Here is a 17,725-nt window from a genome sequence, read left to right on the forward strand (position 1 = left end):
AAGGGTCAGTTACAAGGTTGAGCTCATTCTATGTTGCTATAGTAACTGACCTCAAGCAACCCTCAGAGGACTACACCCAGTTCCCCAGGTGATATTTCGCTGTCCATGCCATCAATCCCAAGCCTTTCAAAACCCAGACTACTTAATTGTCAGGGTACTGTTTTGAAGAGTGTCTTTGTCCCAGTGGTGCCAAGGTAAGGCTAGCTGAGCTCGTTTGTGTCTCCTGAAGACACTTGGGAGAAAAGACATGGGTCCCATCTCTGCAGAAGGATATTGGGAAGCATTCTCTGGGGGTTTAAAGAAGGGTGCAACTATATCCTCCTGGATTAATTAGGAAAATATAAATGAGAAATATAGTCAGATATTTTGTACAGTAAGAAACTTTCTTAAGTAACAAACAGTGGTGAAGTAACATCAGCCTGCATGTCTAACATTGTAGTAACAATCTCATTTGAACATTTGTTGGGCCGCTGTTTCCTGCTTGTGACCCTGTTTTGCTTATAGTCTACATGCTTCTTTGCTCAGAGCTTGGTTCTACGTTCATCTTCGTGGCAGTTAATGACAAATCAATAGTAAAACAGTGCCATCCACCTAGAATGAAATTGTTCGTTTCCTCACACTGCTTCTATATTCTTTGGTTGCTAATGGGCTTTCTTTATAATCAGATCTTGTTTCATTTATTTGTTTTCCTAGTCTGTTTGTAGTCACCGACTAAATAACATCATGGTGTAAACTGCTTGGATTGTTTGTTTGTTTTAAATAGTGTTTTACTTGGAAATGAATTGCATAGACAACTGTTTCTTCCATTTCTCAGTTTATTGCCATGTGTTTATTCTAATATCTATTTATTTTTACTATTACTAGAGCACCTCTTACAGGGCCCCATTTAATTTTACCAGATTTATGACATAGTACATTAATGTTTGGTTACGCTGCATTTCACTATATCAAGATTCATTAGACATATAGGTAACTCCAGGATGTGTGCGCCTCACTGTAGCCTCCCCTTAACCGTAATTTGCTGCAATGAAGCAGAAATAATAGTATTTTTTGGAAGAGCTGCAGTGTGGGATTTACATGCTGCTATCAAGAATGAGTGTCAGATTGTTTTAAATTTCTTCACAACATGGTCTGGGACTATTTTATTTTCTTCTGTAAGGGAGAATTTTGTTTTATTAAATCAAGTTGCAGAAAGAAGTTTTAACTAACAGGAAAGACAGTGCCTCTTTATTGTTCAAATCTCTCATTTGTTATTGGTTTGATAACATGTCATTGCATGACAGTGTTAATGCACTGTTTTATATTGCCATTAATATAGTTATAATTAGAAATGCAGCTGATACAGAACATGGGTTTAATACAGCATTATTAATTATACTGCATCCTCGCCAGGAGGCTGCTATTGTCAGTTCTCTTAGTGGCTTAGAGACTCGTTGTAATATGTATTAGATGCACAGTGCTGCAACAGAAATAGCTTTATGGAGAGGCATATTCCCACTATAAAATGGGCAGAATGACAATGTAAGTGCTATTAAGCGTCCTATCAGCATATTTAGAACTATCACATAAATACGTTTGAACTTAAGAACAATAAACTGTGTGCTTCACCACTGCAGTTCAGCTGGGTCTGGGCGATCCACTAATCCTCACTAACAGACAGTAAATTATGTACCTAAAAATTATAGAAATGCCTGCCTTTGACATCAGTGGGCACCACCCAGGTTTCACCTTCAGGATTCAGATAATCAGCTCTCATTCCTACTGGCTTCCCTCAAGACCAGTATGGAAATAAGTATGTGTCTGCCAGGGATCAAATGCTTTTGGAGACAAAAGTAGGTACTGAGAACATTACAGGATACTATCATCTCCCCATGATACTTTTACACAAAGCACTCTGTTCCTCTTTTGGCCTGACATAGTTTCAGCCTGACAGAATCCAGCAGGCCTGCTTGTTTTAAACAAGAGCACATCCGATTATTTTTTTGAGAAATGAAGTGTAAAATTAATGCTTATTATTCTGAGCTTGGGGGGGGAAGGGAAAGAAACCTTAGAATCTTGTTTGCAATGTATTGCTTGTTTGGTGTTAAAATCAATGGATCCACACACAGATACACTTAAGGAGAAATGGGAGAAGAGCTAGCAAAGCAAGCAGCAAAAATCTGCATTTTATTTTACAAATGAGAAGGGCTGCATAATTCACTTGAGTTATGTGGGACTCTCTTATGGATGCCTGTCATGTTAAAAAAATGGAATAAAAACGAGGGAAATGATGGCATGTTTTCTTTTACTAGAGCCCACCAGCACATGCTTGAATGGCGTGCTGGCTGTCAGATGCTGCATTGTCACCATGAAGCTGTCTCACATGTGCCTATGTGATCTTATATAATTCAGGAAAGTTATTCTCCAAAGATACACCTGTATCTCTATGCATACTCTGTGTTTCTATGTAAAATTCTATTAAAATGCCATTGAGAAGCGAGTGATTGTAACAGCATTTCTCTCTGTATCTTTGGGCATTTTCATAGTTTGGATGCAGATGCATGAATAGAGAAATGTTTGTCGTGCTAACCGGGGTACTTTCCCTCCCGCCTCATCCCCTTTTTTCTTCCTGGATGGTTTTATAGACACAAGAAATACATAATGGACTCCTGTGGGAGTGGAATAAAAACCCCACCAGTGAGGAGAAGGCCTTATAATTCAGAAGTGGATTTGCAAATCAAAAGGTCTTGCCTCGAGTGGGATCAATTTCCAGATCTGCAGGAACCTATTATGTTTTATTATTTTTCATTCCAGGTTTAGTTTGTTATGGGTTTAACTATGTAAAATACTGCAGGGATCAGCCAAGAAAATATGCAATCAGTGTTACCTAATTAAACATGTGAAGAGCCAGAGAATATAATTTCAGTCTCATATTGAATATTACATATATTTCACATTTTTAATTTTTCTGAAATTATAGGTATTTAGCCACAAAGGAAACATTTTTCCTAATGAGTGCTCACTCAGGACCATATGCTGTATATGAATTACAGGTGAATGGGTTTCTGAATAATACAGTATATGGAGGTTAGCAAACGAATGTCAAACATGATTTCTCTGATTCACTATTTGAAGGAATTCTTTCTATTACCACAGTATCAGCTTTGTACTTTACATGTTTATTATACTGCATTGTCGTTGTTCACAGCTATTTGGTTAAGGGTTCTACAGCATCTCCATCACAAAGCCATCTTCCTGCCTTTTTTTCCCCATGGGGTTTATTACTAAACTATGCAGATATGCACAGAACTGAAACTGGGCACACAAGAGTCTCTTGTAGGAAGCCAGGTTGGATAATACAGGAGATTAGGGGAAAGGAAGTTTTTAAAACATATTCATACTTAAATACTAAATATCTGCCCATTTTTGGTGGCTGTCCAGATCAGAAATTTCAAAAATTTCAAAATAGAATCCTTGTGTTCTCACAAATATTCTACCTCTCGGTTTTGGCCATCTAGAGAATTTCTGGAGTAGTCAGAATGCAGAGTAGAAGTACTTGGTGTCTGTACTCACACCAGTGTTTTTTCTCTTCTCTTTTCTGTCCCCCTTTTCTGTTTTTACTTCCTTCCCATCCTCTCTGTCTGTCTCCCCCCCCCCCCCCAATCTCCCTCTTCTTTCTCCATGAAACATTACAAAGAAAAAGGATAGCATTTCCCCCTCCAGTCTAAACTGGCTGTGCACACTGTGGGGCCTTTATTGCGTATTCTGCAGTCATTTTATGAATAGAGGACCACAGTGCAGATCAGGGTAGAGAAACGTGCCCTACATGTTAGAGGTGCCTGGCATCCCCTCTGTGGGAGGAGCTATCCATTCATGCTTCACTGATGCTGCCTCTTCTCCTCAAGCATTTCTTGTCATCAGCATTCTGCTCTGTATGTGTTACAGGCAGTATGGGGAACAGAGCACCAATTATAAGTGCAATTCGGGAGCTTACCTGTTTTTGGAGCAGCGTAGACAGCTCCTAACAATGGCCCAGGCATAGCTCACTACTGCACAAGTCACCACTTACAGATTTTTTTTAATATCCTCTTGGTGAGGTTAGGACCCTTTAAGACACATGTACTCTGGGAATTCTCTCCAGCTGCATGCCACCAACCCTCCCCTGCTGGCCCTGTTTTCAACAAAAAGCCAGGTTCTAATATGTAGGCTATGTGTGTGTCTGAGCTATTACAAGTACATAATGGCTGCTCCATTTGCTTTCACTGTTACCATACTACTGTTATTTAACTTGTTACTTTGTAAGGGCTTTGAGATTCCTTACATTTCAAAGGCCTTATGGAAAACAATAATTTTCCTCTGTTCAGTCATTTTAAGGTTATAAAAAGGTAATATAAAAGCAATTATAAACAGAGATTTTCTATGCTCTTTCTCAAATTATTTGAAGGATGAAAGTACATTTAGCAGGAGGTTATTTCATAGTACTAAAATCACTTCTTGCTATTCTGGAACTAAAAATGTAAATTAGATGAGATTTTGAGATGAAGACATAAAGTAGTGCATATCTCATAGGCCAGAACTTGATTTTTTAAAATATATTTTCATGAGAAGACAAATATTTGACTGGTATTTACAAAAAACACTTGTAAAAACTGTGGGCATGTTTACTGGCATGCACAAAACAGGTATTGTGTACACAATCTCCCCTGATCTTCCCCCTCTCTCCCCACCCAAATACAGATTATTTCATTTGTATTTCTGGGAGTCTTTTGAAATGTTGTTCCAATATCGCACAATATGTCCTAACTGCACAAAACACCAAAAATGACAAATTAATGTATTAGGTTAATATGCTGGTAAAATAATAATAGTGAATGTTTATCTATTAATAAACCAATATTTAAGGGGATTTTTAAATAGGTTCTTTGTATTCAGAACATCTCCATGAAAGATCTGTTCAAAACAAATATATATGAAAGGGAAATTCAATTTAAAAATGCCATTTAAATACCATCAGTGGTCTCACTTCAACCTCAAAAAGGCATTACATATAAAATGAAGGCTGAGTTAGCCCTGCATTCCTGCTATTCCCTGATAGTTTCCTCTCCTCCTCCTCCTATATACTTGCAATGTAATCTGAGGTGAAGATGGGATTTCACTCTGTTTGTAGTGGTGGTGGTTGAATTCACACTGTTCAATTTGTTTTAAATGCTGTTTGAGTGTTTAATAATAGATATCCAGAGCAACAATGTTCTGCCTTTTTGGTAAGATGCAAGGTGCAAAGGTACAATATTGTCACAAGCCTGTAAACAGGAGTATATGTTACTGGTGATTTGATCACAGCATCACTTTCATCACAGCTGAAAATAAATGCCCCTAAATTTGACTTGCGGCTGTACACCTGAATACATTGTACAAGTGACTGTGTGTGCTTTTGTAATAGGGACACAGAAATTGTAATGTCTTTGGGTCCTTGAAGCTGTGCAATCCAGCTTTACCATTTCTAGCAGACTGCTGCATTTCAGACACTAATCTGCTGTGTCACTAACAAGTTGTATCATTTGAACCTTGCAGAGGAAGGCATCAATCATGAGTGCAAGCTGTGTAACCAGATGTTTGACTCTCCAGCAAAGCTTCTGTGTCACCTGATTGAGCACAGCTTTGAGGGGATGGGAGGCACATTCAAATGCCCTGTTTGTTTCACAGGTAAGACAGTAAGACCTAGACAAGCCTCAGTGTGCATGGCTTGATCCAGAAATGACACACAGGGGATTTTTAAAATACAGTATTCCATTCCTTGGGAAAAATACTCTGCTTGGAAACGTTTAAAATATCATCAGTCTAAAACTGGAGCTAGGAATGAAGAACAGCACCATGATTTTTTGACACCCCGCATCAGTTCCCAAACTCAAGAAGCTAATAACAGCCCTTGGGTAGAATGTGATAGTTCTTGTGAGATAAGGACCTACTCCTGTGCACCCCTCACTCATGTGAGTGCTTTTTACATACCCAACTAGCCTGTAGTCAGTTCTCAGTGGAAGTACTCATGTGAGTAAAGGGCTGGTAAGATCAAGCCCTAAAACTGTATAGGTTGGACAACTGCTGTATTCATTTTTTTCATTGTAAGACCAGAATCTGCCCTCAGATACATATGCCCAGGTCCTGTTTTTTCTATGTAGAGCACATATCTAAAATCTTGCTGTTTATCCATCTTTTGTAGTTAACTTTAAGCTGTCTCTGCAAAGCAAATTTGGATGATCTTGGTTAAAGCAACTGTAGGATCTGTTGAATGCTCTATATGCTTTTTTTAAAATTGCAATGAACGTCTTGTATTTGAAAAATGTTAAAGTAATGCTGGATGTGTACATGACATCTGTCTTTCATTTCCTACGTGTGTGACTATGAGCTAAGTAAAAAATAAAGGGTTGAATCATGAGGGGCACGCGGCACCCGCAGTCCCCCGTAACTTCAGTGGAAGTCGCAGGTGCTCATGACCTCTCAGAATTTGATCTGCAGTTTGAGAGACTGCAGTTTGTAGTTTTGGACTTAATTTGTCCTTTTCTGGCTGTTTACACTGAAAGCTCAGCTTGTGTACACGTACTCTCTGGAGCCATGGGAGCTAAGCCATGCCCACTATGTACCCACTAGTTTCAGGCAGGTCTGTACTCTGCATGGCTAAGCCTTGTCTCCGTTGCCCATGCTACCGCAGCTACACTGCTGTTCATACCTGTGCTAGCTCAATGAGGCTCATATGAGTATGAGTACATGAGCAGGGCAGTCACACCCCTACCTAGTAGTGTAGATCTAGCCTCTGAGACATGCTATGAAATAAATCCTTAATAGTATTTCTTTAAATTCAGTTAGTAAGAAGCTACTTTTGCATATTGCATAGGTCTAGAACCCATAAACATTGATCTAAAATGATATGTGAAGTAGGCTGAGAAATAAACTTAACCAAATAAATCATAAACTCAGCGTGCTTAATTTCCAAACTCTACCAGACAAAATCAGAATAACTTTCAGTTCAAAATTATAAAAATGCTTAGGTGTAACAGTATTTATGGTATTAAATCCTATCTCTTCTATTCTATATGGACAAAATAGATATACAGGTTGTCTTTGCAACAGACTACATCTGCAGGTTCACACTTCCTTTGTAGTCTGCCAGAAATGTTGCATTGGTCACACATCTTCTGGATTAACCCCCTACTGGTTCAGTTCTCTACTGGTTCAATTCTCCTGCATTATAAATAAATCTCATGCACTTATGATTGGCTCACAGCTCCCTGCAAAAGAGGTGACACCCTTTTTTCGATTATACAATTGGGTTCATCCAATTATGAATGGAGAGCAGTGACTTTATGGTGGAATATCAAAAATCTATATGATATTTAGAGTCTATTATAACTAAGCTAAACATCATTCTTTAAAACTTAAATTATTAATATTGTCCACTCTTGCAGGATAATTGTACTGAAACAGATATTGATGATTTATTGATAAATATCATTGGACCTTTTAGGATTACAGCCATAATAAATGTGCAGCAACTTTGGGGAAGAAGTTACCTAAAGCAAACTTAACCTCTGATTACACTGTATTATTTCAGTTTTTGTACAGGCAAACAAACTGCAGCAGCATATCTTTGCAGTCCATGGGCAGGAGGATAAAATTTATGACTGTTCCCAGTGCCCACAGAAGTTCTTCTTTCAGACAGAACTTCAGGTATGTTTTTGAAATGAGTAAATGCAAACTGACAGCAATTATTTTGTTTGTATGTAATAACCCTCTCATCACTGCTCGGCTTTTAGACCATTTCTTTAACCAATGCATAACCATGGTTTTCCCTCCCTCTTTGAAACAGCAGCAAACTTTCCTACTCTCTCTTTCTCTCTCTCCCCGTGGGTGCTATCAGGAGAAAGGGATCTCTGAGCCTGGCTGGCATAAAATAAGACAAGACAGATATCATGATTCTTTATGAGTATTTCTCTTGACAGTAGCATTGCTACATACTGACATGTCTACATGAAGCACTATGTAAATAATTTCTTTTTCTCTATTAATAATGTAGGGAATGATTAACACACAAAGACTAAACTAACGTTATGACATTGCTCCTTCCCCAGTGTTAAGTAAAACGTAAAGGAATCGTACCTATCTAGGTACAAGAGCAAAATGTACGTGCTACTTGAACATAGAATTCTAATCAGACCAGCCACAGCCGCAAAGGCATAGTAGTATGTAGCAGATTGTTAAAACTAGGCACTACAGTCCAATTTCACTGCTGGCATAAGTGGATGCAGCTCCATTGATTTCAGCCTTCCCAAAGTGTGCGTGTGAGACAGAAGTATGCATTGCACTTTTTCAAAAGACTGCGCAGATCCAGATTCCCCTGGCCCTCCTGGAGGCAGTAGGTCTGCCTCAGGCACAAGGGCTCTGGGAGCTCCCTCAGGGCAACTGCTGGAGGAGTTCTAAGGAGCAGTGTTGGGAATCATAGAAGTATAAGGCTGGAAGAGGCCTCAAGAGGTCATCAAGTCTAGCCCCCTGCTCTGAGGCAGGGCCAAGTAAATCTAGACCATCCCTGACAGGTGTTTGTCCAAACTGTTCTTAAAAACCTTCAGTGATGGGGATTCCACAGCCTCCCTTGGAGGCCTATTCCAGAGCTTATCTACCCTGAGAGTTAGAACGTTTTTCCAAATATCTAACCTAATTCTCCCTTGCTGCAGATTAAGCCCAATACTTCTTGTCCTACTTTCAGTGAACACAGAGAACAATTTATCACAGTTCTCCTTATAACAGCCCTTAGCATATTTGAAGACTGTTATCACGTCCCCCCTCAGTCTTCTTTTCTCAAGACTAAACATGACCAGTTTTTAAAATCTGTCCTCATAGGTCAGGTTAGTGTTGAATCAATTATGCTTAAAATTAAGTTTTGACCTTCAGTGTTAAACCCGTTGAAATGCAGAGAACCTGCCATACTGCTGTAACTTTGTGTTAATATAGCAGCAGAGAAAAGCCCTGCATATCTAATTATCACGTAGGAGAATTGACTACCAGAGCTTTAACTTTTAAACAGATACACAGAGGTTCTCAGTCTGGCCTTCCTTATCATACATATTTTACCTTTTTAGAATTTCTGCCAAAATACTGCTCCTGTCCCCTGGTAAATGTAATCTTTTTATAGAATGATGCTGTATGCCTCATTTAAATCTATTAGCTTTATAAACCATGATTTACTTAAACTTTGGAGGGTTTTTATTTATCTTGCTGAATTCCCAAGTTGCTGCCTCTTGTGTCGTGCTGTCATGCAGTGGAAGGATGGTTGATCTTTTCACTTTGTTGATTTTATATTTTTTCTCCCAGGGGAATCTCTTCTTTCCCTTGTTCTAGCAACCTCATTTGCATAAGTGTACAAAAGTTTTAACTATACCTTGTTAATATTTTAATAAATAATTTTGTTTTTGTGATTTCTCACTGTGTAGGTTTTAGAAGATAATATTGGCTTACAAAGCAAGCTTGGATTTTTCCTCCCCTTTTTCATTTAAAGTGGTCTTTGGTCAAAATGCCAGCACAATTAAAATGGGTGCAGTGGCTTCCTAGGTCACTGCATTAACCTTTTAAATCAGATGGTCAGATACAGAGAACCTTGTTAAATTATAGTCTTAACGACCAATTGCTTTTTGCAATTAACCATTTTAATTACATAGTGTTCGTATTCTGAAGTGTTGTGCATAGCAAAACCTATGCAAATAGCAGCTTTCATCCAATACATTTGAATCATAATTGTAATTTTCAGTTTTTACACAGGATATGTGTGCATTTAAAATTCCTGTGTTCATAATAATTATACAAGTAATTTTAAATGGTGTTGGCTGAATGAAAATTCAATGTTTAACTGCACAGTTTTACTCATGAATTTAGTGGTGACTCAGAATAGGGTGTTTACTTGAAGTAGGGGGTTTTATTGATGGAAATAACTGAGCCAAGCAAGGCACAGAGTATGTGAATACATTAGTTATGAAGACTTTTGAACTAGCAACCTTATTTAGCATGATTAACTCATCAGTTGCTTATTTGTAGGTTGCCTGTTTTAAATTCCTTGGCTGTTTATTAAATTTTTCTCTGCTAGTTGAGAAATGAAGATTTAGTATTACTTAGTGAGCCAATTGTTTAGCTGCTAATAACAGTTTAACGTGCATAGACCTTTTAGTCTCTTAGCAGTGCAATTTCTCCTGTATGTTAAAGTCTCCGTCCATCAAACAGTTATGCTTGACAATTCTGACTTTTCAATTCTAACCTTGCTTTCCAACTGGTGTAAATTAGGAACAACTCATTTTAAGTCAGAATCAGACGTGTTCTATTTTATTTTACTTTCTTGTATTTTTTTGTGAAACCACTGACATATGTAAAAAATCTTAGTATTACATTACAAGGAAAACTTTCCATTGAGCCCCTTTGGTTACAGAGGGCAGGAAAAAGGGAGGAGAGTGGGGAGAAGGGCATATATTGGGAGAAAAAACTACCGTAATTAATTTTGCAACTGTAATGACATGCCATAAGTTAGCCCTGCTGCTGTGTTACTATTTTTAAACAGATTCCTTAGGTATAGTATGATATAAAGGGGCATATATGGACCATGTTAGAAAGGAGGTTGTCATTTCAAATTCACATTTCAATAGTTTGGAAAAAAATTCAAGTTGCTGCATCAGTAGCACTTTTCAAAGCACCCTTTTCATTTCTAAATTAATGGTTGTATTTTAATACATGAGCTTTGAAATTGCAGGGAGTCAGGTGGAGCCACAAAGACAAGATCCTGTTCTCAGTTACCCTGATGTAATTCCAGAGTAACTTCATAGACACCCATGTAACAAAGAATAGAATTTGGTCCTGCTTGTTTAATATTGCAGCACTTCCACCATAAAAAGGAAAATGGAAAACATTGTAAGGATAAATACATTATGATTTATAGTGTGTAAAGACGTCCCACATAAGAGAGGGTAGATACAAAACAATGGAACATGCCATTCTAGGTGGAAAATAATGGTGAAACAAAATAGCAGATCTATGGTTATACTGAGCATTTAGCAGCAAATTAGTGCAATATTATACATTCTGAACGCTCAGGATGATAGCTAGTCAAGCTTTGACATCTATGAATGTGATGAAAGTCTCATGCCTTGTAAATATTTTTTCCATTTAATGACACTTAATAGAAGTAAATTTACGCATAACCTATAATACTTTGGTTCTGTAGTACTTCATTCTGCCTTCTGAAATTTATTTAATGAAACAAGTGTAGACTTATCTCAGGAGTTAAATGAAAATTGAATTTAGCCTTATTCATACTACAGAGAGACGAAAAAAGCCTTTGTGAAACAGAGGATGATCTTTAGGACCTATATTACAAACTAATCATTAGCTGCTGAGTGTGCCTTTAATGTACTGCCCTGCCAAAGCTGAAATAGTGTACAGCACAGCCATACTTTGGAAACGAACTAGTGAAAGTACTTTGCCCCCTGAAATGGTAGTCTTTAGACTTATACTGAAGTAGGGAACCCTGCCAAGTTAGAAGACAGACTGAAATCATGACACATGTTGGGTGTTGATAGTTAAACTTGTGTTGTTAAGCTGAGTTGCGAGATCTAAATTCTTAATTGCTTGCATTAAGAAAATTGTGAATGAATAGTTATTTTTAGAGGAAACTCAAGGAGGGTTTTCATCTGTGCTCTTTGCCCCACTGTTTTTCCAAGGAGCCATGGCATAACCAATAAAATATTTGTATTTAAAGGATTAATTCCAGCTGTTTGCTTGTGTGCTGCTAATCATACCATTTCCCTCTAAATGATTACAATTGATGAAAACTAAAGCAAGGGATATAATAAACAATGCACATAATCCAGGTACTGCGCTAACAAGGTATCTGCCAGTTCCTTCCTAGTGCAGGTGTTCTGGTGCCTGCTAGGAAAGAGAGGCTTTCTTTTCTGTTCAGATTTGAAGATAAGTCAAACCAATGAATTAAGGGAGCTTCACTGGAAGATTTTTCTGTAATTTTAAGTGCCAAGTTCCTTTAAATGTCAACACATCAAAGGAAAGAGGATGCCATGGCCCATTGGCTAGCATCATCATTTGTTTTTTCCTTTTCAGTGTATATCAAAAGCTGCAGGTTTAAGCCATAAACTGGCAAAAATTGCTACACACAAGCTGCACTCATTACATTAACAATGATTTGTCACTAATGTTCTCTAAGGGCTTGATCCAGTGCCCATCAAAGTCACTGGTAGCCTTTCCATCGATTTCAGTGGGCTTTGGATTAGGTTCTAAAATGGCTTCCTTAAAGGGGAAAAATAATCTGTCTTTGCTTATATAATGGAGGGTAGTATCAGTTAAATATCTGATATGTCCTCCAGAGAGGGGATATATCCTGCCCCTGTTAATGGAACTACTCGATCTAATAAATCTTTGATTCCTATGATGCTAATAATCTTGGGCTCGATTGTGGCTTGGTCTAACTGGGCCAGATAAGGTAGTGTAGCTATATAGCCACATCAGTTTTCCTTTGATTGTGTCTCTGGGTACAGCAGGAGATCAGGGTGAGGAGTGGAGGGAAGTCATGGCTCCCCCGCAATCCAGCAGCCAGTGGAGCTGGCTGGGTATTAGTGGGGGACCAGGCTTTGCCCTGAAAAGAATTGCAGCAAGTTTCTCCTGCCCTCCAGAGCAAGAGGGCAGGAATTGAGCCTCTCAGAAGCCCAGTTTCTTCCTCTGGGAGCATCACAGCTGCATTCTTCCCCCTTCTTAGGGCTGAACCTAAAAGCTCAACTTAGCCCTTAGTAATCAGCGCACAAATATAAAAGTTACAAAATCTAGATTCTGTTCCCGGCTTTATCATTTCGCTCTGTCCCCTTGGGCATTTAATGTCTCTGTTTCAGGTCTGGAAAATGGGGGTAATAGTACTTACCAACTTCTCAGTGCTGTGGCGAGGCTTAATTAAACATTTTGTAAAATGCTATGATATCCTCTTCCAAACGGCTCTCTCTATACATGCAAACATTTCAGAAATTGAGAATAAAGCTCCTAGTTGCATCGGTGATGTAAACCCAGGCCTGAATTGTTTTGAGGAGGTTTCACAAAACACCTGGTTGAAGTACTGTTTGCTCAAAAAAAAAAAAAATTGACACCGTCCTAGAACCTGAGCTGTGAGTGTGGCAAAAAAGTAGCACTTTCCTTTATGATCCTCGTGCTGTGTTTTACAGTTTGTGCTTGGCTTAGATATTAAACCCCAGGAGACTCTTTCTGGAAACAACCCATAATAAATTCTTTCTTAATTTGGTGGAAGGCATTAATTAATTCAGTACATAATTTTGCTGTTTTTTCAGGTGAGGTGTGTGTTTCTTTAAAACAGAAATCCCATCTTTGTCTTTCAACTATCGGTGGGCTCTTAAGACCTAGCAATTCATACATTTTTCCTGCTATCAGAACGTCAGTCTTCCTCTAAAATCAGACAAATGAACCAGACAGTACTGTAGCAGACTTGGTTAGTGTTAAAACAAGTTGATTAGCCAATGTGCTTGGAGCGTTTTTAATGTTTAATCATTATTAGTTATAAAACTAATAAATTACAAGAAAAACAAGACCCATTCCAGTCATATCACTGGGCTTTCAGTCAGATAATTATAACTAACAATAATTAAAAATTAAAAGTGCTTTAGGCGCATACCCATCATATTTAGTCTGTCTGACTGCACATCCTTTATGTATTGCAAAAAGAAGTTCTGCTTATGGTATATTGTCAAGATTGGAAAGAAAACTGTCGTTAGGTCTCTGGTTTTCAGAGTGCAGGTATATGCTCAGTTGAGGAGGAACATGTCATTGGCTCCAAATACTTATTTTGGTGCTGGTGAAACCCATCATTAATTTCCAAATTTAAGAAATATGGGCATGAGTTATTGAGGAGTATACTTATTGGCTCTGTTCCAACTAATATGTAACTTTTATATTAGTAGTCACCGCGCTTGGCGTCTAGAGTCTGTTCCTAGTTCTGAAACCAAGAGTGCTTGCCGCTATGCCCCTCATTGTGGCTTGGCAATGTGCTTTTGTCATGGAACAAGACATTACACTTTCTGTGTGCACATCCGTTGTCAAGAAGGTAATCTGCGCTGAAGATGATGGACTGACTTGACATGTTCAGAGAAAACATTGACATCCATGCACTGATTGACTACTTCTCCAGGAAGGTGCATAACTTGGTCCGTATGTTATTTAATGCATTCTGTCTTGCTTTCTGGGGTTTTTTTGTGTGCTGCGAATAGAGTCTGTCTTCCAGATATAAGTGAAAGAGGAGCCCTTGCTTTGTGTCTTAGAATAAAACCTCATATCCCGGCTCATATCCCAGTTCCCCTCCAAAATCTGTTGCTTCAGTCTCTGTTCCTTTGTTCTCACTGAGTACGGTGAATCAAGTAGGCATCGTTGGGTGCCACTGCAACTCCAAGGATAGGGGATGGAGTCTAACATACTTCCTCTTCAGTCTCTGAGATGACAGCTTTGATTTCTTTTATCACTTGAATGGTAACATTTTAGGAAAATGAATGTACAGAGCAAGTGAATGAGTAAATGGATGCCTAATGACCTCTCTGGCAAAAGCAGGCGTCAGTGGCAAGGAGTCTTGGAACAAACAGATCATGTATTGCCTGCTCACTGTCCTTGCCCCCTTCTAGCTGTGAACAGAGAAGGTTGCAGAGATCTTGAATTGTCTAGTGTCTTGATTTGGTTAAGGAACACATCATTTATCCTTTAATTACTCAAAGAAGATTCTGATCAGCATATCAAAAATCTGCATCTGCATTATATGGCATCTCCTGTGTCATTTCAGCAAGATCCAGTGTGAGCTCTCAGGCTAACAAAGATTCACCTGAGACTGAGCTTGGAAATTACTGGTATTTCAGAACTCTGTTCTGTACCATAAAAAGTCCCTCTGCTTCAAATACTGTTAATGCTATCGTGTGACTCACCCTGGCTAACAAAGTGTACATAACTTCACATTAGCACGTGGAGAATACCCAGCAGTAATGCAGAGTGAAAGAAAAGGGTGTCAGGTGAAAGCCATCGGTTGAGTCATTAATGCACTGAAGTGCACCCAAGTGTCAACATGTGTGATCAAGTGTAAGGAGGCATGTAGTTCCAATGTGGCAGTGCTGGCAGAGAGAAGGGACTTCCTACAGGAGAGATGGCACTTGGAACTGCTATTTAGGCTGCCCATCTAAACCTATTGTTGCCTGTCATCTATGCCCTAGGGCAAGGGTCCAACCAACTTTTGAGCAGGCACCATGCCATCCTAACAGATGGCCATGAGTGTAAGCAGCCAAGAGACAATGTATATGCATCAATTATATTTACTGAAAGCACAGTCCCTTGACGGAAACATCCAAATGACAATTCTGAGCTTAGATGCCTTTAGTTAAAGGAATATGGAATTGCAAATCTGACTCTAAGCGAGAATAATGTATATATGTTGCAAAGTAAACCCTATGACACACAACTGTGTGTGTGGTTATATATATACACGCACATGCACACCCAGACAAATGTGTTGAATACAGTGTCCAGTTCAAGGGCTCTGTCATGATATTCACAACTCTCCCGGAAAGTGACCCTAAGTACCTAGAGATCTCCTTCTCCTCTGTGATCATGGCTTCCAGTGACAGCTGTGTTCCACTAGAACTATGAAACTGCCAACCAAGGGGAGAGGCACAGGAGCTCTGGAAAGAGAACTTTCACAGGAGCTGGACCTAGACTATATAATTCACTGCCACAGGGGATGATCGTGTCCATGGAAATAAGTGAAAAATTCGTCTGTTTGGTTTTCCCTCACAAACACACATGCCTCTTTCCAATAGTACAGTGAGGGAGACCATGTGCTTACTTAGATAGGTGGGCGGGGGGGGGAGTGTAATACATTCATCCCCCTCAGAGCTAGATTTGAGTTTCCACATCCCTTTTATGACAGAAAAAGAATAATATGATTGATGGAAAAGACTCTTATTTTATTTTTAAATCGTTGCTTACCCAAAAAACTATAATTGATGTACTCCAGTAGTATAAGGGCCCTACCATCAATCAAACCCTGACCCCGCCCCTTGACCCCTTAGCCCCGCCCCTTGACCCCCTCAGCCCCACCCCTTGACCTATTAGCCCCACCCACCGGAAGTCCCGCCCATGGGTTATTACTTCCGGGGTCAAGGCTGCCACATGACCGGAAGCAAGGTGTGTCATGTGACACCCTCCCCACCCCTTGACCCCTTTAACCCCACCCCTTGACCTCTGCCCCCCCCCCACCGGAAGTCCTGCCCCATGGGGTATTACTTCCAGGGTCAAGGCTGCCACGTGACCGGAAGCAAGGTATGTCATGTGAACCCTCTAACAACTCCTCCCACTGCCCTCTACCAATCAGGATGGGTTTCGCCCCGTAGGACTTCCCCCCCAAGAGGAGCTTTGACCAATCAGGGCGAGTTCCGGAGCGGAGTGTCCTCTCCGGAAGTGGGTCTTGTGACCCCTCTAACAACTCCTCCCCCCCCCACCCTCTACCAATCAGGATGGGTTTTGCCCCGTAGGACCTCCCAGAGAGGAGCTTTGACCAATCAGGGCGAGTTCCGGGGTGGGGGTGTCCTCTCTGGAAGTGGGTCTTGTGACCCCTCTAACAACTCCTCCCCCCACCCCGCTACCAATCAGGAGGGGTTTTGTTCCGATAGGACCAAGAGGAGATTTGACCAATTAGGATGAGTTCCGGGGACGGGGTGACCCGTCCGGAAATGATTCGTGTGACCCCTCTAACAACTCCTCCCACCAACCTCTACCAATCAGGCCGGCCCGAGAGCAGATTTGACCAAAATAGGGCAGGTTCTGGGATGGGGTGAACCACCCAGAAGAGGGGCGTATGACCCCTCTGCCAATCAGAGCGCAGCACCATCACCCCATAAGGCCCAGCGTCGGGCAGAAGAGGCTGTCTTTTACCAAGAGCGCGTGTTTTAGAAATCGTGGAAACATGGACTCCTTCACCACCCCCGTGAGAACTTCGGACTTTGTTTTAGCCCCGAGGGCCTTCAACAAACCGCGGAGAAAGCGCTACATCAGCGAGAGTTCTGAGGAGGACCCTTTGGCCCAGCCGTTGATGGACACACCGGAAACCGACCCCGAAACCCGGCTGCTTGTGAGGCCCCACGATGAGCGTGATGGCCTCTTGTTGTCCACCCCCCGAGAGGTGGAAGGTGATCACGGCTTGGGGGAGTTACGGGCGGACAAGGTGAATGAAAAAGACGTGGCTCAGGTAAATGAATGTTTAAGAAGTGACGGTCGGGGTGGGGGTGTGTAATGGGGGGGGGGGGAGGGCTAGGAACCAGGGATTGTGTAAATCAAAAACCAAGCAGTGGTGTGCTTACGCTGTTTCTTTTTTGAAAAAAAAAAAATCTCTCAACAGCTCGATGATGCCTTTCTGGAGGCCTTTGAGAACTTACACATCGGTAGCCCTGTGGGAGTAAATGTATCATGCGTCAGCTGTTTTTGCTCATGTCTGAGACACAGATCTCAAGAGGAAAAGGACAAAATGGAAGAATGAACCAGCACAGACACCCTCATGTTAGGAGTCATGGCGTCCATTTTTACAGGCGGTTGTAAAAGGTTGTGTTAAACCAGGCGATTAATAAAACTTATTTAAACGTGTTAATATGAATGTTGTCCCCCACCCACACTTGTGTTAGTA

The 17,725-nt window shown here is 40.3% G+C and overlaps 1 protein-coding gene across 6 annotated transcripts in view; it reads left to right on the top strand.

Moving 5' to 3' along the window:
* ZNF423 (zinc finger protein 423) overlaps positions 1-17,725 on the top strand; it is a 335,612-nt gene that overhangs the window by 286,487 nt on the left and 31,400 nt on the right. For all 6 annotated transcript variants that reach the window (XM_074968639.1, XM_074968642.1, XM_074968641.1 and 3 more), the window contains 2 exons: positions 5,551-5,682; positions 7,586-7,701. In XM_074968639.1, the coding sequence (XP_074824740.1) occupies positions 5,551-5,682; positions 7,586-7,701 (248 nt within the window). The remainder of the gene's footprint in view (positions 1-5,550; positions 5,683-7,585; positions 7,702-17,725) is intronic.

This window comes from Natator depressus, chromosome 12 (genome assembly GCF_965152275.1).
Source record: "Natator depressus isolate rNatDep1 chromosome 12, rNatDep2.hap1, whole genome shotgun sequence".
Taxonomy (NCBI): Eukaryota; Metazoa; Chordata; order Testudines; family Cheloniidae; genus Natator; species Natator depressus.